The following is a 24444-nucleotide window of genomic DNA, read 5'->3' as shown; positions in this document are numbered from 1 at the left end:
TTTTGGTTTAAAGTCTGTTTTGTCAGAGACTAGGATTGCAATCCCTGGGTTCTTCTTTTCTTTTTTTTTGGCTTTCCACTTGATTGGTAAAATTTCCTCCAGCCCTTTATTTTGAACCTATGTGTGCCTCTGCATGTAAGATGGGTCTCCTGAATATAGCACACCAATGGGTCTTGACTCCTCATCCAATTTGCCAGTCTGTCTTTTAATTGGGGCATTTAGCCTGTTTACATTTAAGGTTAGTATTGTTATATGTGAATTTGATCCTGTCATCATGATGCTATTTGGTTATTTTGCACATTAGTTGATGCAGTTTCTTCATTGTGTCACTGGTCTTTATATTTTGGTGTGCTTTTGCAGTGGCTGGTACCAGTTTTTCCTCTCCATATTTAGTGCTTCTTTCAGGAGCTCTTGCAGGCCCTGCCCTGGTAGTAATGAAATCCCTCAGCATTTGCTTGTCTGGAAGGAATTTTATTTCTCTTTTGCTTGTGAAGCTTAGTTTGGCTGGATGTGAAATTCTGGGTTGAAAATTCTTTTCTTTAAGAATGTTGAATATTGGCCCCCAATCTCTTCTGGCTTGTAGAGTTTCTTCTGAGAGTTCCATTGTTAGTCTGATGGGCTTCCCTTTGTAGGTGGACCTGGTTTTTCTCTCTGGCTGACCTTAAAAGTTTTTCCTTTATTTCGGCCTTGGAGAATCTGATGCTTACATGTCTTAGGGTTGATCTTCTCGTGGAGTATCTTAATGGTGTTCTCTGTATTTCCTGTTAGCCTATCTTGCTAGGTTAGGGAATTTCTCCTGGATAATATCCTGAAGTGTGTTTTCCTGCTTTTTTCTATTCTCCCCTTCTGGTACTCCAATCAATTGTAAGTTCAGTCTTTTTATGAAGTCCCATATTTCTTGTAAACTTTGTTCATTTCTTTTCATTCTTTTTTCTCTATTCTTGTCTGCATGTCTTATTTCAGTAAGGTGGTCTTCAAACTCTGATATCCTTTCCTCTGTTTGGTTGATTCAGCTGTTGATGCTTGCGTATGTTTCACAAAGTTCTTGTGCTGTGCTTTCCAGCTCCATCAGGGCATTTATGTTCCTCTCTAAACTGGTTATTCCAGTTAGCAATTTCTCTAACCTTTTATCAAGGTTTTTAGCTTCTTTGCATTGGGTTAGAACATGCTCCTTTAGCTCAGCATAGTTTCTTATTACCCATCTCCTAAAGCCTACTTCTGCCAATTTGTCCATCTGATCCTCCATCCAGTTCCGCACCCTTGGTGGAGAGCCACTGCGGTCATTTGGAGTAGAAGAGGCATTTGGCCTTTTGGGTTTTCAGCATTTTTTCATTGATTCTCACCTTCATGAGTTTGCCTAGTTTTGGTCTTTGAGGTTGCTGACACCTGGATGGGGTTTTTGTGGGGCATTTTTTTGTTGTTGTTGATGCGGTTGTTGTCACTTTCTGCTTGTTTTTCTTTCAATAGTCAGGTCCCTCTTTCGTAGGGCTGCTGCAGTTTGCTAGGGGTTCACTTCGGGCCCTATTCATCTGATTTGTTTCTGTGCCTGGAGATGTCACTCAAGGAGGCTGGAGAACCGTGAAGATGGGTGCTTGTTCCTTCTTCTGGGACCTCTGACCTCAAGGGGCACCAACCTGATACCAGTAGGATGGTTCCTGTATAGGGTGTCTGACAACTCCTCTTGGAGGGTCTCATCCAGTTGGGTGGCACAGGGAGCAGGACCCATTTAATGAAGCACTTTGTCCTATGGTGGAGGGGGTGTGCTTCACTGAGGGGAAACCCATTAATCTCGGCTGCCAAGATTCCTCAGAACTACCAGGAGGAGAGGCTAAGTCTGTTGGTCCGTGGCTACCCCTCCCACTGGCTCAGGCCCAGGGAGAATCCAATCCTGTCCCTGAGCCTCCAGCTGGAGTTACTAGAGATCCTGCAGGGAAGCCACACCCAATAAAGAAGGAGTTAGTTTAGGCCTGAAGAGGCACTCTGACCACACACTGCCCCAGCCAGTGTATTGGGCTATGGGGACAAGTCTTGGGATCAAGCCAGCCAGCCTCCCTGGCTCCAGCAGGGGAAAAGCACAGCCTGGAGTTAAAGAAATGGGTACCCTCCTTCCACTACCCAGGGAGCTTAGCATGTTAGGCAGTTTCTAGTCCCAGTGCTGGTTGCTGCTCCTCCCCAAAGCAGCTCAAGCAGCTTAGACAGCAGGCAGCTGCAGTCAGTGCTGGTCGCTCTGCCCTCAGGAGTTTAATAGGCTTAAGCAGATTCTAGCTGAGAGGCTGTAAGACTCTGCATGATCCAGGGTTGGGACAGTAGGTCATGTGGTGTGGATTTGCAAGTGGGATCTTCCAATCCATGGGTTGCACAGTTCTATGGAAAAAGTACAATTTCCCCGGTTGGGTAGCAAGCTCCCTCACCACCTCCCTTGGGTGGGGGGAGGGGATTCCTGTTCCCCATGTGGTTCTCAGGTAAGCTGCTGCACCATACTGTTCTTCCTTCTCTCCGTAAGTCACGCCAGCCTTCTAGTTAACTTTGATGAGAAAGCCTGGATACCTTGGTTGCTCATGAAGGATTCACATACTTCTTCTTGTCAGCCATCTTGGCCCCATCCCCTGCTTCCCACTCCATTATAATCTTCTGGGACCACTACCGTGTATACAGTCCATCATTGACCAAAACGTTGTTATGCAGCATTTGACTAATTTTAGATTTAGATGTGGTGGTTCTCTGCAGCCAAAGCCAGATGAGCCTACAGAGACCACCTTAAAACTTTTCTTCAGTTTTCACATAACCATCTCAATACTTTCTCTGAAGTGGATGGTAGAAGCTAATTTCAGTAGATGATAACCCATCTTATCTAAAATAACTTCCTAAGCCCCATACCCCTACTGTTCACATAGTTTCTTCTAACCCAAAAGAAGGTAAGGGGGTTCTTCAGCTTTATGATCTTTTTCTTTCCAAGGAGTGCACTGAGAATCTGGGATGCTTCAATGTTTAGTCTCCCCTCTCCCAGTACCAAAGCTGCCATTCCATCTGTGCCTTAGATGTGATCAGTGCCAATTACCTAATAACATACTTATCAAACATCTAACGATGACCTCTGACATGACCAGCACAAGTTCTTCCAAATAGGAATTACTGTCTTAACAGAAGTTACGGACATTATGTCCACACTTAAGTGTCCACATTTGAGTTGGTCCAGGGCAAGAGCAGAATTCCCATTTTTCTGGCTTTTATTCCAGAATAATACTTAAAGATCATCTGGAGGTACTAAGCTTCCAGGGCTGTGTCTGCAGTCTTTAAGTCAAGTTTTGCCAGTCAGCCTATAAAGTGAATTTTTGACCAATAGGCCTGAATTTACAAAGTACCAACCATAGCCAAATAGTCATCTGATTGGAAGACAGGATTTTTTCTCTCAGCAGTTTTATAACATTTTTATTGTTTAAAGTAGATAACTATATCCCACCCTAATGGCTAGTCCCTTGAAAAGTAAGCACTTCCCAGTCTTCAATTACTTCTTCTTTTATCTCAAAATGGTTGGTTAAGTGCCTAAATTCCATTTGTTCTCCAATGATTTGGCTTCTATACATTCAAAAAGCATTTACTAAGATTAAACATATGCCTAACAAGGAACCGAACCTGACTACCTGGAGTTGATGCAGATATCCTTCAACACTTTACGCAAATACTCACAAATAAATTTAGTGACACGGAAAATATGCCTGGTCCACATACTTTATTCCAATCTTTGGGGTTTCTTTTCTTTCTTTTTCTCTCTCTCTCTTTTTTTTTTTTTTTTAAGACTGGGTCTTGTTCTGTTGCCTAGGCTAGAGTGCAGTGGTGCAATCTCAGCTCACTGCAACCTCCACCTCTGGGCTCAAGCGATCCTCCTGCCTTAGCCTTCTGAGTATTTGTGATTACAGGCATGAGCCACCATGCCTGGCCAGGTGAGGGATTTCTCAATTCAAAGGCAACAATTCATGAAACTCCTTTTAAAGTTAAAAAATATAAATTAAAGCAAATGTAATTCTTTTTCAGTTATGAGTATGGAAAACACAAACATGTTTTTCCTATTTTCTCATTCAACAACAATCATCAACACAGAAGACATGTGTGACCAAATGAGTGGGGGTCCCCCCACACCAATCAAGCAATCAATTCTGCAGTGGACATCAGCTGAATTCTACCAATTCAGATTCTGGCACTATCTACCAGGAAATAGTGTCAGATCCCACATGTTGAGGATTCAGTCCCATAAGACTTATCTCCTCTTTAGATACCAGTTATAAGCCTAGGCTTCTGGAACTTCTGACCAACTGGATCAAGCTAGGGTTCCCAAGACCCCCTTTTTTAGTTTTAATTTGCTAGAGTGGCTCACAGAAATCAGGGAAACATGTTTACTGGCTTATTATAAAGATTATGGCTCAGTGCAGCAGCTCACACCTATAATCCAAGCACTTTGAGAGTCTGGGGCAGGAGGATCACTCACTTGAGGCTAATAGTTGAAGACCAGCCTGGGCAACCTAGTGAGAATCTCAACGATAACATTTTAAAAATCAGCTGGAAGTGGTAGTGCACACCTATAATCCCAGCACTTTGGAAGGCTGGGATGGGAGGACTGCTTGAGCCCAGGATTTCCAAGCTGCAGTGAGCTATGATGGTACCACCGCACTCCAGCCTAAGGGACAGAGCAAAACCTGGCTCTAAAAAAAAAAAAAATAATAAAAAAAAATACATGCATGTATGTGTAGATATATGTCTAAATTAAAGGATAGTACAAAAAATACCAATGAAGAGATGCTTAGTGTGAGGTATGCTGGAAGGGGTGTGGAGCTTCCATGCCCTCTCTCCTACCCTTCAGGAAGCTCCATGTGTTCTGCCATCTGGAAGCTTTTCTCCTGCTTTGGGTTTTTATGGAGGTGTTATTCCACAGGCACGACTGCTTAAATCATTGGCCGCTGGTGATCAACCTAACCTTTAGGCCCTCTACCCTCCCCAGAGGTTGGTTGGGGCTGAAAGTCCCAACCCTATAATCATGCCTTCGTCATTCTGGTGACCAGCCCCATCCTTAAGCTACTAAAGGTTTCCAGTCATCACTCATTTAAAAAAAAAAAAAAAAAAAAAAAGACATTACTTTGGAGAGTCACTTTGAATTTTAGGAATTATATGCCAGAAAACAGGGAAGGCCAAATATATATTTTACAATACCACCTAGCTCAAGCTCTTTAAATTTTCATATGGATAGACATTTGCTTTTCCTGGGCATTCTACTGTGATCACCATCTGTCATCTACAAAAAGTGACATCTTTTTTTAATTTTCTGGCAAATGGGTTTAGGAAAGAGATCTATTACTATATCTATTCCACAAGAACCTTCCTAAAAATAAAGAATTGCTATAATGTGAGTTACAGTGTAGTGTCCATTCTTTACTGGGCTCTGGTGCATCTGACAAGACTTATGTGTTCATCTCCTGCCTCATCCCCCAAGACAGAACAGCCATCTTCTGGTCTTCACAAATGACCAAGGCAAGCCAATATCTATTTGAAACATGGCTTTTATTATTTCCTTAGTGTGATAATCAACTGCTAACCACTTCAGGTAGATCTCTCAAGAGGAAGCTTTTACGGCTTTTAGTTCCTTTAGTTCACTTGATTCAGGCATATACCTGAGGAGGGAGTCAAAGGCCTCCTCTACTGTGGGAGAAGACTCAGGACCATACTCCTACCCTCTTTATGTTTTCTTTTCTTTGTTTTGTGGTTCTATATTTTTTCTTTGGCTCGTGAATGTCCACCCAAAAAACCCATCAGTCCAACAACTGGGAACTAGCATGACCTGTAACTCCACATAACATGTGTACACTTCCACCCCCACCTCCAACAGGAGAGACAGGTAACATAGGAGATGAACTCCCTACACCATGGAGTCAAGCCACTTCCTTTGCTGATCACCAGAAGATGCTGAATCTAATATACCTTAAACTTTCTACTCCTATAAGTCCATTATAATGAGCTTGATTTCTGCCTCATTTGGAATCACAATTTGAATGAGACACTTCTCTCACACCCCTCTGGGTTTGGAGCAGACAAACTATGCTTGGCAGATGCGAGGCTGTGATACTGTGAAATATATATTTGGTCTTCTTTCTTTCTCCATTTCCTAAATACAATTCCGAAAATCCTTGGAATCTCCAAATAGCTTCTCTCTTTGTATGCTAATACTGACTGACAACTTCAGGGTGGGGCTGGTTATCAGAAAGACCAAGGCAGAATTAGAGGGTTGAAGCTTTTGGTTCCACCACTGAACTTCCAGGGAGGGAAGAGGCACTGAAGGTCAAGCTAATCATCAATGGCCAATGGTTTAATCAATCATGCCTGCGTAATGAAGCCTCCCTAAAAACCCATGAGGACAGGTTTGGACAGCTTCCTGGAGGGTGGCAGGCCCAGGGAGGGCATGGAAGCTCCGTGCTGCTTCCCCCATTTATGCATGTCCTCATCTGTATCCATGGTAATATCCTTTGTAATAAACCAGTAAATAGAAGTAACTGTTTGCCTGAGTTCTGCAAGCCACTCCAACAAATTAATCAAACCCAAAGAGGAGGTTTTGGAAACCCCAACTTGAAGCTGGTCAGTTGGAAGTTCTGGAGGCCTAGATCTGCACGACTGGTGTATATGTCAAGCAGCAGCAATTTTCGGGATTGAGCCTTCACCCTGTGGGATCTGATGCTATCTTCAGGTGGACAGTGTTGGTATTAAATTAGAGGACACTCAGCTAGTATCTGCTGCTTGGTGTGTGTAGGGAAACACACACATTTGGTCACAGAGGCCTTCTGTGTTGATTGCGGTGGTGTGAGAGCAGAGGAAAAACATGGTTTGAGTGTTTTTCTGAAACAGGCCCAACAATTTAAAATATGAATTTCTTCAGGAGTCTCTTTGTTCAGACAAATAAAGGTCTTCATTCTACATGTCTAGAAACTTGCTTCTCCATAATTCTAAAAGGTCTTTACTTCTTTCTTTCTAGTTTTACCTGAGCTGTAAACTTGAAAGTTCTTGAAGCCAAACTCCTTTGCGTTTACAAAGGCTCACCTGCTAATTCTAGCATGGGCTTCTGGGGTAAGTTTATTCTTTCTTCTGGAGTTAGAATATTCTTTAGGGTTCTATGACAGAATTGGTACTGTCCAATTAAATCAAGCTTTCAAAAGCATTTGTATGGGCACAGTTTTGTTTCCACAGGGTAGTAGTCCTTTTTGTTGAAGCTTTAAATTAAGTTCTAAATTTCATTTTATATGATCACCACCCAATACAAACCTTGGACAGTACAGCAAAATTACATTTACCTAGAGACCTGCTTTCTATCACTCCAAGCATTAATAATGATTAGAGCTCAAAACAAACCAAAAACAACAAAGAAAAACTAAATTTAAAAAATCCAATTTTAAAACTTGATTTCAGTAGTGTACAAAAGATCCCTGAGTGCCTAGCAACAACTAAAACATCGAAGTCACTGACCAGAAGCTTGCACCCAATGATGAGCCAGTTCACAGAAAGGTTGACCAGCCTTAAGAGGTAACCTTTTCATGCCACAGCTGAAAAGTGCTGGAAAAGTCAGACAACTGAGAAAGAGATAGGGTAATGGTTCCCAATGGCATCACTGAGTCACAATGCAGACATACTGATCAGGACAGATATGAAGCATGTAAGGGCAGCCAGTGTGGTGTACCCTGTATGCAGGAGCTAAACCCATCAATCCACTGTTCCATATTATCTACAACCACAACCATCTCTGCTAGAATATACTGATGCTAGTAATGATAAGCCCAAGATACTCAGAGAAGGTTAGTTTTTCAGTCAATTCTCTTTGAGAAAGTAAAGGTTTTGTGACATATTCCACAGACACTTAATCAAAGGTAAAGGTAAAAAGATCCTTATAGAGGGTAACCCTTGACTGTTGACAAACCATCTACTCAGAGAAACTCTTCTCCACCATCTCAGATGAATCATTTTATAGACTCTATGTACTTCAAGGTCAACACTCTCCCTCACTCCTATCCCTTTAACTAGGAAAGACCTTTCACTGATGCTGTCTTTAGATACACATTGCAACTATTTATATTAGGATAAACTTCAAGTGATTTTCCTTTAGCATGGCCTGAGGTTTAGCCTTTTGGTCATGTTCTTTCAGGAAGATAATGGAGTCTTCTCCTAGTCAAACATGTGCAGAGCTTTTTGGAATGCTGTTGGCCAGTGGCTGTGGTTTTCTTTTCTTTCTTTCTTTTTTTTTTTTTTTAGAGACGGGGTGGTTTCATCATGTTGGTCAGCTTGGTCTTGAACTGCTGACCTCAGGTAATCCACCCGCCTAGGCCTCCCAAAGTGCTGGGATTATAAGCGTGAGCCACCACTTTTCAATGTGCATTGGATACATTCCTTGCTCTCATGTTCCTTGCTCTCATTACCTCTGGCAGGAGTTGGGGCAAGTGCAGGAAGAGTAGGAGGTCTGGAATCCATTCATGGATTGTTAAGAAGTCAGGAACTCTCTTCCACTTGGAGTTTATTTTGACTTCATTTCATCCGTAGCTCTTTATTTCAAGTTAAAGTTTTGTGTTTCCCTTTTTAGCTTTTCCTCTGTTTGTATTCAGTTCCTTCACAGAGCTTGCTGGGCATGTCCCTAGTTGAGCAGTGGGTTTTAGGCTGCTTTAAACTGGGGTGCCTCTCAAAAATTAACAGCTGCCTTTTACTAAACATCTATTATGTTTCTGATACTGTACGAGTAACTGCTTTATATATTTTATCTAATTCTCACAACCACCCTATGACATGGGCAGAATTAGTGACATTTTAGAGCAGACTGAGGTGATGAGAGGATGGACTGTATGCTGAAAGGTATAAAGCTAAGAAATGACAAGGTAAAAAATCTATCTCAAAGCCCAAACTCCTTCTACGGTACTATGGGGCCTTATGGGTAGTTTCTGTTTCAAGTTCAGAAGAGCAACTTCTCATTATTCCTCAACTTCACTATTCTTATTTTACAAGCATGCTTTTTAATCTTTCTTCTACTCAGATGCTCATTGAATTTAAATTTAAAAAGTGTTCCAATCATGTGTTCATTATATTTTTCACTGGTGATAAAATGGAAAAGAAGTTAGATTCCATTGAAAAAATATTATGATTATACTTCCGAGTCTTCAGTTTACCCCTTTACTTCTGCTTCTGCTGGCACTGCTATTTAGAATATATTCAATACACAGAGTATATTCAATACCATTAAGCCTGAGGATATTCACTGCTGTTTATGTTCCACATCCTTAGAAAGCCAAGTGGTTTGTTTTTATCCCAGAAGTTCCTGGCTTTTAAAAAAGGCAAATTCATTTTACATGGGCTGAGAGGTGCTTTATTATCTCAGACAATTAATTACCATAATTAAAGTTAAGTTAGATTCCTGAACATTCCAAAATATAAAAATATCTCTACGTAAGTGACAGAAACTTTTGCCTCCTTTGATAGTAGAGAAATTACTATATTGATGCAACTCAGAATTTCAAGAATTTTTGAGTCTGCAGGATTAGATATGAAACAACTTAAAGCTCAGTGATTTCTAATGAATAGGAAAATGATATATAATATAAACAGATTAACAGTAAAACATCTTTGTACAAGCTAGGAATAATTAGTGTAATTAGGCAGTTTTTCCTCATTCACAACATTTTATGTTCTATAATTTTGTCATTCAGAAAATGTTTTATAATTAAGACTTGGTGTGCCTCCAGCCCAGCTTAGAATGTTTCCCAGTTACCTGTCAGTTGCCTACTAGTAGGTCTTGGTGCTACTGACAGAAACTCTCCTCAGCCAAGTCCATCTAGTTCTGTATACCAATGAGCCCTTCAGCTCTTTAACAGCTTCAGGAAAGACATGGGAGACAGATATTCTGGCTAAAGTAAGAACAGAGAGGTTTCTTTATCTGTTTCAGAGACTAGAAAATTTCAACAAAATCTCTGGTGTTCAGCAGTCATTGCTGCAAAATTTGGATTTTTTTAAAGACAGGTCTTATGCTGTCACCCAGACTGGAGTGCAGTGGTGCCATCACAGCCCTGCAACCTTGAATTTCTGAGCCCAAGCAATCCTCCCACCTCAGCCTCCTGAGTAGATGGAACCATAGGCATGCATCACCATGCCCAGCTAATTTTTAAAAAATTATTTGTTTGTAGAGACAGAGCCCTGATATGTTGCCCAGGCTGGCCTCAAACTCCTCACCTCAAGCAATTCTCCTGCCTTGAACTCCCAAAGTGCTGGGATTACAGGCATGAGCCAATGTGCCTGACCAAGATTTGTAATTTTACTAGAAATCACAGTCAGCCAGAGACCATGGATCCTGGGTGACCTCAAAGCTCGGACCTGCTGCGTTTCCACCAAATGATGACTCCTTAATGAAGTGACCTGGCCTCTGCTTGGCTCTTCAGCTTCGTCATGAGCCATTATCTTCCTACTGAATTTCCTTCAGCTTCCTGAAAACACTATGCTTTTCTATCTCAGGGCTTTGGCACAATCTTTCTTTTGTCTGAGGTGCTTTTTTCCTCCTTCTTTACCTAACTCACACTAACCTATCTGTCAGGTTTTAGTTTACCAGCCACCTCATCTGGAAGCTTTGTTTGACTCATCAGACTACATAGAGTCTTCTGTGTAGACATTCCCTCAGCATCCTGTACTTCTCCTTCACAACCACTGCAGGCTTATCATTATTTGCTCAGTGTTTTTTTCCCCATTGGACAGAAAGTTCCATGAGGGCAAGGACCATGTCTTTCTTGTTTACTGTTTTATCTCTAACACCCAGGTCAGTGGAACATAGAAGCATTTTACAAATACCAGTCAAATACAACAGTTAAACAAGAACACTGTTAACAAGATCACTGCTCTAGAACAGCCAAGAGGTGTTGCTGTCCTCCCAGGACCCAATAGGAGCTCTTAGAGTGCAGTGCCCTTGGTCTGCGGGCTTACTGTTTCAGCATCTTTGCCTTTTCAAGACAGTTGTCTAGGAATACCTTGGAGCTGGCTCATCATTGTGAATAACTCTGTGTTCTCCCTAGCTTTGAAAACTCTCTGTACACATTTGCTATTGGACAGACCCAAAAGGTTAAGGACAGCAGATTCAAAGCATCCTTCTGCCTGCATCAAAATGTCTTCCAATATCCATGTGAAGTGGCTTACAGCATACTAACCAGAACCTCCCCAGAGGTAAAATTTCAAAGCTGCTATTTGGTCCCTGAAGCTGATGCTGTACAGCATTCTGATATTCAAATGAAAATTCCTGTAAGTAGTAATCTCTGGGTGGTAGAATGATGAGTGATTTTTATTTCTTTTATAACTTTATTTCTCAATCTTTTAACATAGAATATTTTATATGATTGGAGGAAAAATCTCTTTCTTTAAAAAAAGAAATACACTGCACTTAGATTTCTTCTTTAGTTACATGACAAACCATATATAGAGAGAGATACCCATTACCAAGTTCTTTCTTATCATAAACTTTTTGCACTGCCTTCAGACTGTCTAATCTTGCTTGTAGTAATATTCGCCCTAGGCATTGTATCAGTGTTTCTGCTCTGCACCAAAGTGAAAAGAAGAAGTTACAATAAGGGGGAAAATAACCATTGTATAAAACTGTTTAAAAACAACCAGGGGTTAGCTGACTAAAACTGTTTAACAACAGTCTGCTAAAAAATATTCAGAGGTTAAACAGTTTTGAAAGATGTCAATAGACATCATTATGATTGGTGTTTTCTGCCACCCTACTTCACTGAGCAAATTACCATAACCTATTAATTGGCATTGATTACATCTGAACAAAGGTAATAGGCAAAATAAATAGATCTAAAAGGTATATTGTGTTTCTGCTTCTGACCCGCACTGCTTGGATGGAATATAATCATGCAGTAAAAGGTGAATTAAAGTGCTATAAAAAGCAACCAAAAAAAAGTTGGTTTAGCACCAGAGATCTAGTAGAAAATTATTCATTTTAAAGTTTTTAACATCAAGAGATATATACTCTCTTACCTACAATCCTAGCAAGAGAAATTCTAGAACTGTGAAAGCATGTAGATTAGCAAAGATAAAAATTTCCCAAAAATGTCATAATAAAGCCACACAAATATTAGTAATTATCATGGAATACAAAATAACCAGAAACACATTACATTAAAAAGAACCAGTGAAGTATATTTAAGAAATTTTTAGTCTAAAGAAGAATTCTTTATCAAAACTTAATAATGAGTTATATATGTATTTTGATGATTAAGAAAAGTTTTATAGAAAACTTGCTATGGAATGCAAATACCCACGTAACAAACCTGCACATGTATCTTCTATATCTAAAATAAAAGTTGAAATAAAAAATTCATGAAGTTCTGTGGATTTAAATCAAAAGGGAGTCATATGCATTTCAAGAAGGGGCTACACGTCCTGAACCTTCAAACTGAACAGCCTAATGAGACTTCCTCAAAAGCCACCGCCAGTACAGGGAAGTCTAAGAAGGTACCTCAATGTCACTAAACCTAAATTGAGTGAAGAAAATTCTTCCCAGAATGGAATAAAAATGGAGTGAACGGAAAAGCAATGCTGAAAATTTCCATTAGGAGAACAAACCCTACATTCCACATAAATCAGAGGTAACATTCCTAGGAACATTAAGTGTTCTTGAGTGTATTAGAAGGGAAACAGAGCCATATTTCCAGAGTTTAACATTCCTTCTTATTTTCCCATCATATTCTCACTGTATATTCTAACATTTACCACACTGTCCTAATCCTTTTTTTCCCTATTTCCCTCATTAAACTCTAAGTGTTTTCGTTACCTTTGTTCCTAACGCTTAAAGCAGAAATCGGCACATGCAGGTGCACAGTGAATGGTATATGAGCAAATGGGATGGATGGATGAATTAATGACACTTGCCTCTAAGATGCCATGGTGGCTCACGCCTATAATCACAGCACTTTGGGAGGCCGAGGTGAAGTCAGGCGTTTGAGACCAGCCTGGCCAACATGGTGAAACCCCGTCTCTACTAAAAATATAAAAATTAGCCAGGCGTAGTGGCTCCTGCCCATTTACACGGGAGGCTGAGGCAAGAGAATCACTTGAACCCTGGAGGCAGAGTCTGCAGTGAGCTGAGATCACTCCACTGCACTCCAGCCTGGGTGACAAGAGCGAAACCCTATCTCAAAAAACAAAAAAAAACACCGCAGGTGCTTATAAAAGAGGGAATGTCCTACACTGCCCAATAGGTTTGGGGGCCAAAATATATGTGAAAGAAATGAAAGTCCTCTACCAAAACATACAGAATTCTCATGCATATTTAATTCTACAAGCCTACAAGCATTGTGTAGCTGTTAATGCTACCATTTAAAAGTTATATTTTAAATATATTTTAGGTAAGTAAAAACATTAAGAAACATCTTAAGTTAGTTACTTTGCTGTAGGAATTCAGCTGTCTCTATCTCTGGCTGAACTAAAATTTTTAAGAAACTGTGCTGTTCCATAATCTTACAATCAGACTTTCAAGTAGGAATAGAAATGGAAATTGGTAAATCATTTTTAATTTTTTTCTTTTTTCTAATTTCCAATTTTCTCTCTAAAGATGGCTTATAAAAATTTTAATATGAATACTATATTAATTTTGAAATAAAAATTAAGAATTCTATATATAATTAGTCAAAATAACTACAATTTGCTTAAAGTCTTTAAAAATGCTCAAGACTAAGCATATAAAATTTGAGGCTAATGCAACAGTTATTCCCAATAAGTTCAGGTTATTAAAATGGCAAAGCTATCAGTGTTTACTGGTAACAGTTCGAGCATTATAAAATGGTTTACATATGATCACATATTAAATACATTTTTTAAATGATATTAAACAACATACATAAAAATAGCAATTACAACATAGGAGAGCCTTCAACTTTGACATATTTCTATAAATAAGAACTGACATATGTTAATCTTAAGAGATAAAGATTAATGAGGTAACATAGGTAAAGTGCTTTGTGTTCTGGGGACAAAAGGTGATATGCCTAATAACTCAAGATCTCAAAGTTGGGCAGCGAGGAGGTACCAGAAGGGAGGAATAAGGAAAAACGTACCGTGCAAATATGAGGCCAGTGTTCAAATTGTTGTAAAATTCCTTGATTAAGGTCTTCTTTATATAACTCTTTGTAAAAATGTGGAAGCTTAGATATCCAAATGCCATTATTATGCTTGTTTAGTATTTCCTTTATGCGGTTTTGAACCTCATCCATTTTATAAGTGTAAGAGGCAGGAGGCGTGACATTGGGTTTTTCAACAGTCTGATTTAAATTATCTTTAAATCAAGAAAATAATAGAATTAACAAAAATGCTTAACATTTTAGATTATCCCCATTACCTAATATTTGCATTTCAGGTTTTGCTATACTGTGGGCTTGTGGCAACCAAAGGACTTAGAAGGGAGCAGGATTAGGCAGAGCAACACCATGACAGCCTCAATCTAAGTTTTAACCCTGAAATAACCAGCAGTGTTTCTTGTGGGTCAAGAAATACCCAAAGAGGGAAACTAGCCCCTTTATTTTGCAAAGATGCTTCATAGTTTAAACATCAAGGTGATCTTGCTACATAAAGAATGATTAAATTATTTAACCAACCATTTTCTACCTGCTAAAGAAGATGACATTTTGGATATTAGCTTATAGGCAATATTGAATTTAAAGCTATATTCCACAAAACATAGGAATAATGCCTTAATAGTAAGATCAAGTAACTTTTGATCTTATACAAGTTTTATAGAAGATACAAAATTGCTTGAGTTTGAATATTATGATCTATTTTCACCTTTATTAATGGAAAACAAATAATTTAGCAATACGCAAAAGTTAAAAAAAATTGATCCATCTATAAGAATCATCATCCTAGCCTCAGTTTATAAACATAAATAAAAGGTTTGGAACTTTTATTTCGCCAACATTAATAATTTATCTTTCATAAGTATATGTTTATAAAGTTTTGGCTTTATACCTCTTTTACATTTCGTTTTTATTTAAAACTTAGAATGCAAGAGTTAATATCCTCAGACAATAAAGAAATCTGAGTGTTTACTATAGCTGACAGTCCTGGAATTTAAAGAACTATGAAATTTATTCCAAATCTCTAGGAAATTTCACTGAGATACAGATCTGAGCATATTAAACATTACCATCTGTACGCAAAATATATGCATATTTAAATCAGATAATATCTCTGCTGGGATTCTGTAATTTTTATTTTAATTTGCAGGTAGAGACAGTCTGATTTGGGAATGCTGGCTTTGAGAATGCCAGGAAGCCCAGGGTGAGCTATTCCTTGAGGACGCTTGGACACTGACTCTGCTGTTCCACCAAAGGGCAAGATCTGACCTTACCAAGTCTTAGATTGGCACAGAGAAGAGAAGGCTCCAATATATCCATATATATTTCCTATTAAGGATATAGCTAGTTTATTAAGCTCTTCCCAAATAATCATTATAAAAGGACTGGGAAGAAGGAAAAGATTAAGTTTCTCATAACTGGCCAGACCCTCCCATAATGAAAGAGTGTCAGCAGCTGACCCACAGTTGTGTCTGCAAATGCACTTGCTCTGTGGGGCCACTGGGGTCATCTAAGTGCTTGCACCTCTTGTTAAACAGATTAAAGAAGCAACGGAGGCATCCATCAGGTAGGAGAGGTTGTGTATATATGTGTGCATATCAGCTCTGCCAGGTGAATTGCAATCCTCCTGAAATAAGTCCTCTTGCTTCTGTAGAAATAGCTTATACTAATTTAAGCTTCTAAAAGGATATTCAACTTTACCTAGTCATGTTTCAGAAAATACCTATGTTAAAATAATTCGTGTAAACAGAAATCATACTATTTAATTTCCATTAAGAAATACTGAAGATGTGTTTTTACAAAAAAAAAAAAAGCATTTCAACTCAGTAAGACTCACACTTAAAGCAACAAGTAATGTAAAATCACATTTACATTTCACATACAATAAGCATTGATATGAAAACACTGTTTCCCTGGGTGGGTCCATGAGCAGGGGATTTACACATTGGTTGGAGAAGAAAAGGTAACGAGTGACTGCATTTCTAACCTTCAGATTCTTTGACTTATACTATGTCTCTCTCCTGTTGTTTTCTTAACAGCCGACTTGGATTCTATAACCCCAAGAATTATTTACATTCATCTTTAGATGATTACACAGTTTAGGGTGCTAGCTTTTAAGTGGTGGAGGATCTGAAAGTCTTTTATAAATGTAAGTCCCATATTTATGTACTTTTAAACTAGAGCAGATGTTTCCTTTATGTGAGGCCTCAGCCTCCAAAACCTCAAGGGTATACCCACTAAGAGGTGAGAGGGTAAGGAACAGAAGCACCTCTGCAGGCCATACATGGAGGTGACACAGAGCAGGGCTGGGGTGAGGAAGGCCTCAAGTTAGTATGATAATAATATCCTTGGGAGGCACTATTTTCTCTTAAGATCATTTCGATTCATAGTGTAAAGAAATTAGGAAAGAAGGGAGGAGAGACATATTCCAAGCAGGAGAAAGTGAGTGCAAGTGTCAAAAGCCATCCCTAGATATGTTTCTTGGCTCCAGAAGCCAATATGTACCTCAAAAATGTTTAGAAAACATACCACTCATTTCCTTAGCAGAGGTTCTCGACAGTTGCATCTGCAAAGGTGGTTGAAGGAACACCTTTGGGCTAAACCTAAGGTATTAAAAAACAAAAGGTTAAATAAATGTAAATAGCAAAGTCTATACCAAGTTTTAAACACTATACTTTTCACTTAAAGTCTTGGTGGCATTTAACAGCAAAACAAATCATTAAAATAATTCAAAATCAGAAAAAATAAAAATAAAACCTGGCATCATCTTTCATGTTTCATATTCACTCAGAGAAAAGTATGTTAAAAAGCTAAATTTAAACAGGTCTTTGAAAGCCTCTTTCAAAACTTGGATGTCAGAATTCCAATTAATCACTTATAAGAAACTAGCAAAATAAAATATAGAAAACCATGCAAAAATAAACAGCTAGAAACAAAACATTTTGGAATATAACCAAAAAATGAAGGAGTTGTATCACCAGATACTGAAATGCACTATGAAGTTACAACATTTAAAATAGTTGCACAGATAAGTAAAATGGTAGAGAACTTAGAAACACGCAATTTGCATTATATCTTGGTACATAATAAAGCGGCATATCAAAATAGGCAGGTGACGGACTGGTCAAGCAACTATTTGAAAAAAAGAAACAGATCCCTATCTCATACCCTTACCAAAATAATTCTTATGTAAATTATGCTGGATATAGGTAGGAAGATTTTTCCAAATATGAAGACAAAGAAATAAACCATGCACACATCACTTATATTCATGTCTGTTTCCCACACTAGACTCAAAAGTGTCTTAATTGTCTGTGTTCCCAAGTGCCTGGGGCAGTGCTTGATACATGCAAGGCAAAGTGAATATTACAAGAATGACTGAATGAATCACAACTGAATGAATCAATGACTAAAACCTGCCCAGCAGTCGGTATGGGACTATAGTAGGTGACAGTGACATAGTACACATACCTGCTAGTTTCTGAATAGTATAAAATAGTCTAAAAATTAGATCAATTCTTTGAAATGAAGCACATTTTCTTATAATATTTCAATTCTAAAAGAAATGATTAGATTCTAGGCTACCAATAAAAGCTTACTTGGCGTATGCAATTATAATGCCATCAGATTTGTGTATTAATGTATCTGTGTAATAACAGAAGATGCCAAAAACATATCCAACTCCTACTTTTGCAGAACTGGTAGGGATGCAGTACTCCTTCCCCTGCACAAGCTCCAAAAATGTAAACTGGAAACTTCCCCTGCTTTAAGTGAGCATCAAAGACTCCAGTAGAAGGTAGAGAGATATAAGTAAAGAGTGAGAGTACACAGAAACTATGGAAGGGACTGCTATGGTTCAATCAACAGGTCTACTGGAGAGAAATGAAAAAGTATATACAGCAAAAGAAAGCCCTTCAAAGGAAACTGCAGGGATGCATACAAAACAAACATAATAAAATGACAGAGGTCCCGTTTTCCAACAGTAAGAATAAAATATATTGTTTTTTAAAAAGACAAAGAATTAGACTGGTCCAGAAAAAAACTTTCCAAATCTAAACACATATCGTTTATTAGAGACACATTTATGGCCTATAAATATTTAAAACATACTATGTGCCAGATATCGTGTCAGACGGTAACTGTCAATGATCAGCAAGATAAACATGCCCTATTCTCAGGGACTATGCAGCATAGTTGAGAAATGGACCATGGTAAGCAGATACTAAGATACCCCCAAAGATTCTTCCTCCAGATATTCAGTCTTGTGTGATCCCTTCTTCTTGAGCAGCCTGCTTTTAATCCATAGATGAGTTCAAGGTTGAAAAGATCACAAATAACTAGATTACAGAAGATTCTAATTTCAACTTTGCTAGCATAATCTCTCCTTTGTTGCTTTGATAAAGCAAATGGCTATGTTGGGAAGAAGCATGTGGCAAGGAACTAAAGATGGTCTTTGGCCAACAGCCACCTAGGGACTAAGGAACAACCCATAAGGAAGTACATTGTGCCAACAACCATGTGAGTAGGATTGAAAGCAGATTCGTCTTTAGCTGAGCCTTCAGGTAAGACCCTAGCCATGGTTGACACCTTGACAGCAGCCTCATGAGGGACTCTGAAGCAGAGGACCCAGCTTGACCTTGTCTTCCTTCCCAAATCATAGAAACTATAAGGTAAGAAAATGTGTCTTGCTGTAAGCTAATAACTTTGTGGTAATCTGTTTAGACAGCAACAGATAATTAATGCATTGACAAAATCTAAGAACAAAGTCTACTAAGTGTTATGATAAGGGCAGCAGGTATAATAAAAGCACACGATGGAACTAATAGACCAAATTAAGAGACAGAGAGAGGAGGAAGTAGAGAATAAAGGTTATTAGCACTTACTATGAAGTTATAATAATCTGAATAGCTTGGTACTGGAGAATAGAGAGGTAATCGATGATTCTGAAAGAAAGTCCAGGAACTGAATCATATGTTTATAAGGCTTTAGTACTGGTAAAGATAGAATCAAACCGGCAGGGAAAAAAAGGATTGTGTAGTAACTGGTATAGGACATCTGGATAACAATAAAAAAGGATTCCAACTCTCACACTATACAATAAAATAAATTCTGGATGAATTAAAGACTAAAATCTAAAAAATGAAGCCACAACAATTACAAAAGAAAACAGAAAACACACGTTACATAATATTGGGTGGAAATGCCTTTCTAAGCATAACACCTAAAAGCAGAAGCCACACAGTAAAAGACTGATAGCTGCAAGCATGTAAAATTTTAGTTTTAGTATACAAAAATACAATAATTAAACAAACTGAGGAAACACTGTCAAAATATTACAGACAAAGGGCCAGTTTCTTTAATTTATGAACCACTTTTAAATGTTAGAAAGAAAAGAGCCAACAGAAAAATTATGCAAAGGACAAAGACATGTAATTCATATAAGACCTAAAATGGGCTAATAAATATATGACAAAAATGTAACTTCCCTAAGACTCAAAATCAAGGAAATAAAAATTAAAGCATAAATATTTTTTTTCACCTTTCAAAGTAGCTAAGAAAAATAAACAGATGCCCAATGTTGGCAGGCACACAAGAAAATAATCACTCTCATATTCTTCTAGAAGAATACAAATTATTATAATCTGTTTAGAGCACAATTTAATAGGAGTCAGTATACATATCCTCTTACCCACACATTTTATCTCTACCAATTTATTCTACAGGAACTAGCCATGCTATTTTTCTAGAATTTTTCAGTTTGTTAACAGGCAAGCATGAGTTCTTAACCAAAACTCTTGAGAACGAGCTTTGGGGGCTCATGAATCTACTGACTAGTATGAGATTATTTATGCATATGTATATGTACATGTGTGAATTTTTCTGGGAAGATCACTTATAGCTTTCATTCACTTCTCAAGAGGTTTGGTGACCTCAAAAAGTTTAAGTGTCCTTCACAATAGGTTTAACTGCTTTTTACTACATTAATATTTCATAAGTAGATATAAACGTTTTTGCTATTGTTCCATTTGGATATTTTGATTTTATAACTAGAAATGTTACCCATAACATCTGCCACTGGGTGGTACTTAGATTTCTCTGAAAAGGTATCTTTCAAATTGTACTATATGCTTAAAAAAAGATTTGATTAAAATGTTTTATAATATCTCAAGCAGTCTTTAATTAAAATATGTGGGTTTTTTTTATTTTTAAGAGACAGGGTCTTATTCTGTCACCCAGGCATGAGTGCCGTGGTGTGATTATAACTCACGGTACCCTCAAACTCCCAAGCTCAAGTGATCTTCCCATCTCAATCTCTCAAGCAGCAACAACTACAGGTGCACACCACTATGTCCAGGTAATTTTTTTTCTTTTTTTAGTAGAGATGAGATCTCACCATGTTGCCCAGGCTATTCTTGTGCTCCTGGGCCCAAGCAATTCTCCTGTCTCAGCCTCCTAAAGTGTTGGAATTACAGGCACGAGCCACCGTGCCCAGCCTGCTGTCAATTTGAAAACTTTTTATTCTGAAATACCTATAAATTCATGGTAAATTTCAAAAAGCGTACTCAGAGGTCCCACGTACCCTTCACTGTTTCCCCTAATAGTAACATCTTGCACAGTACATATCAAAACCAGAATATTGGCAATGGTACAATTCAGAGCTTATTCATATTTCCAGTTGTATATGCGTGTTTGCATTTGTAGTTCTGTGCAATTTTCCACATGTACAGATTCATGTACCCACCAGTACAATCAACATACTGAACTATCCCATGGCTACAAGGGTTCCTCTTGCTCTCCCTTTATAGGCATACCCATCCCCCAAATCACCCAAATCCTTAACCTCTGGCAACCACTAATCTGTTATCTATCTTCATAATTTTTATAATTTCAAGAATGTTATATAAATAAAGTCACAAAGTATGTCACTTTTTGAGATTGGCTTCTTTCACTCAGCATGATTCCCTTGAGATCCATCAGAGTTGCTGTGTGTATCAATAGTTCATTACTCCTTTTTACTGTGGAGACATATTCTGTAATATGAACGTATGATAGTTTGTTTAACCATTCACTTACCAAAGGATGTCTGGGTTGTTTCTATTTTTTGGCTAATACAAATAAAGTTACAGTGAACATTGTGGACAGGTTTCTGTATAAACCTAAGTTTTCATTTCTCTGAGATAAATGTCCAGGAGCACAACTGCTGGGCCGTATTATAGTTACATGCTTTTAATTGACAAGTAAAAATTGTATATATTTATGGTATGCAACATGATGTGATGGCTTGCTATGTGTACACTGTGGAATGGCTAAATCAAGCTGCTTAACACATGCATTACTTTACATGCTTATTTTTTGTGGTGAGGACACTTAAAATCTACTCTCTTAGCAATTTGCAAGTATACAATATATCATTAACTATAGTCACCATGAAATACAAAAGATATATTGAACTTATTTCTCCTAACTGAAATTGTGTATGCTCACAACCCCCAATCCTAACCCCATTCCCCTGCCTTTGGTAAGTACCATTTTACTGTTTCTATGAGTTCGACTTTTTTAGATTCCACATATAAGGGCTTGTGGTTTTTCTTTCTGCGCCTGGCTTATTTCATTTAAAATAATGTCTTTCAGGTTCATCTATGTTGTTGCAAATGGCAGGATTTCCTCTATTATAAAGGCTGAATAGTAAGTATTCCCATTCAGTAGATAAACTGCATATTCTTTATCTATTCATTCATTAACGGACACTTCAGTTGATTCTGTGGCTTGGCTATTGTGAATGCTGCAGCAGTGAACATGGGCATGCAGATATCTCTTCAGCTGATATACTGATTTCATATCCTTTGAATATATACCTAGTAGTGGGATTGCTGATAGTTCTTTTTAACTTTTTGAGGAATCTCCATATTGTTTTCCATAACAGCTACACTAACTTACATTCCCCTCAGCAGTGTATTGCGGTTCCCCTTTTCTCCACATCTTTACCAGCACTTGTTATTTTCTGTGTTTTGATAGTAGCCATCCTATTGGGTGTGAGGTGGTATCTCACTGTGGTTTTAAATTGCATTTCCCTGATGAGTCGTGATGTTGAGCATTTTTGCATATACCTGTTGATCATTTATATGTTTTCTTTTGAGAAATGTATGTTTGGGTCCTTTGCTCATTTTTAAAATTAGGTTGTTTTCTTGCCATTTAGTTGAGTTCCTTATATTTGGAATATTAAGCCCTTATCAGATATATGGTTTGCAAATATTTTCTCCCATTCCACAGCTAGCTTGTCTTTTTACTCTGTTGACTGTTTCCTTGGTGGTCTAGAAGCTTTTTAGTTTGATGTAATTTCATTGTTTATTTTTGCTTTTGTTGCCTGTCCTTTTAGAGTCACATCCGAAAAAATCATTCAAAATGTATTGCTGAAATGTAGGCACACAAACAGGGAAACAATGATACTTCTGTCATACACTGGATTCAACTAGCGCTTTGGGTCAAGAGCTGTGTTTAAACTATGTATTTTCTAGACCTTATCAAAATTACAATAACTAATCATAAATAACATTAAATGTATACTATTATAAAAATAGTTTAGAGTTATTTTATTAAAAATTCTGTAATATAAAAAATTTGTATCAGTTATATCTTTTTTAAAAAAAAAAATCCTTCCTACATATTCAGTATCTGGGGGAAAAGTTCCTGGGGGAAAAATTATCTTTCACAAAACAGAACTTTTGAACACTGATTTAAAGGAATAGAATACAACAAAATTTGTTTTTAAAAGGCACAAGTAGGATGGAAGAATGTGATCTTGATACATCTACATCAGGGGTCCGCAACCTTTTTCTGTAAAGGGTCCATCAGTTCATTTTTGGCTTTGTAGGCCATCTAGTCTCTGTACAACTACTCACTTCTGCCACTATTTTGCAAAAGCACCCAGAGGCATATGCAAACAAAGTAAAATGGCCATGTTCCAATAAAACCTAGTTTACCAAAACAGGCAGTGGGCCTGATGTGGCCCATGGATTGTAGTTTGCCACCCTCTGAGCTACCTTATAAAACCATAGTTTTGAGCCAGAAAGAAACTTTGAGATCATTTAGTTTAACATTTTCTTTGGACAAATATAAGTCTTAGTTTGGGCACTGCCATTCACTAGTCAGGTAAAATAAGCTATTTCATCTTTTGGGTCCAAATGATGAAATAACTTATTTCATCTTTTGTGAATGGCAGCACCCAAACTAAGACTTACAGGTTGTTTTATTACAGCGAGTCCAGTATTCTGCTGCATGGATATCTGATGCTACTAAATAATTATGGGCATGATACTTGCAACAGAGTGGAGTGAGTAAAACTCCATCAGGCTTTACTGAAACCTACAAAATTAATTGTTAAAAAAAGGTTTTCTGAAAAAGTTCTTAGTATATTGAAATAGTATCTCAGAACAATTCGTGAGAGCTTTTGAATGAACTTTACAAGGAAAGATTGACAACAATGCAGATAAAATATTCTAGAGATGCACTTAGAGAATGATGTTCAGGTAGCTAGGAAAAGTGAACTCAACTGGTAATGATGCATGTCTCTACTACACATGAACTTAAACAGAAAGTGCTTCTTTCTTAACCTGAACGTACATTTTAAACACTCTTTTACCCCAAATTCACCAACTTTCTGTTAGTCAAAAGCCAAATACCTGTTGTTGGTGGACATGGTCACATGCCTTTGCATTGGAATGCCTTTGAATGCTTCATTTCCAAGAGTTGCGTGTAATGTATAAGGAGACGTTTCAGCATCAGACTTAACTCCAGCAGAGTTTCCTTTGTCTCTTAATAGTGGTGGATTAGGTTTTTTGCCAATAGAAAAATTTGAAGCAAATCCTGGTTGTCTGAGGGTTGCTTTCGGCTTTCCTATGAAGTTAGGAATACATAATAAAATCAATTAGCATCCTCAAACCCCATTTTCATTATGACACTCCCCTGACCAGATGTTTTCTGTGGGTATCTATTCTCAGAACAGTTTCTAAGAAAACAAGGAGGTTGCCACTGGAGGGCTGGTCCATAGGAAAAGAATAGATTGGTGAGTATTTAGCAGATAAGGTTCTTCATCCATCAGACTGGTCAGGAAGTTCTGCTACTCACCAGCTGAACACTTCAGTGGCAGCCACCTCATGATCTTGCAAATACAGCACACTCAGCTATATCTTGGTCCTCCCATCTCTTCCCCATAAATCCCAATTCTACCCATCGTTTGAGGTCTGGACTCAAGTCTCCCCTTTGCCATTTTCATTCAAAATTGTTGCTCCGTTGTCCTAAATGCTCACTGTGGCAT

At 38.0% G+C, this 24444-nt stretch overlaps 1 protein-coding gene across 3 annotated transcripts in view; it reads right to left on the bottom strand.

The window, feature by feature from the left end:
• LOC108314305 (tudor domain-containing protein 7) overlaps positions 1 to 24444 on the bottom strand; it is a 73280-nt gene that overhangs the window by 28888 nt on the left and 19948 nt on the right. For all 3 annotated transcript variants that reach the window (XM_017543226.2, XM_037743732.1, XM_017543227.2), the window contains 3 exons: positions 23810 to 24023; positions 16659 to 16732; positions 14115 to 14332 (listed from right to left, as the gene is read on the bottom strand). In XM_017543226.2, the coding sequence (XP_017398715.1) occupies positions 14115 to 14332; positions 16659 to 16732; positions 23810 to 24023 (506 nt within the window). The remainder of the gene's footprint in view (positions 1 to 14114; positions 14333 to 16658; positions 16733 to 23809; positions 24024 to 24444) is intronic.

The sequence above is a fragment of the Cebus imitator genome, unplaced genomic scaffold (assembly GCF_001604975.1).
Source record: "Cebus imitator isolate Cc_AM_T3 unplaced genomic scaffold, Cebus_imitator-1.0 Scaffold149, whole genome shotgun sequence".
Classification (NCBI taxonomy): Eukaryota; Metazoa; Chordata; class Mammalia; order Primates; family Cebidae; genus Cebus; species Cebus imitator.
This window is presented reverse-complemented; position numbering and strand designations above follow the sequence as displayed.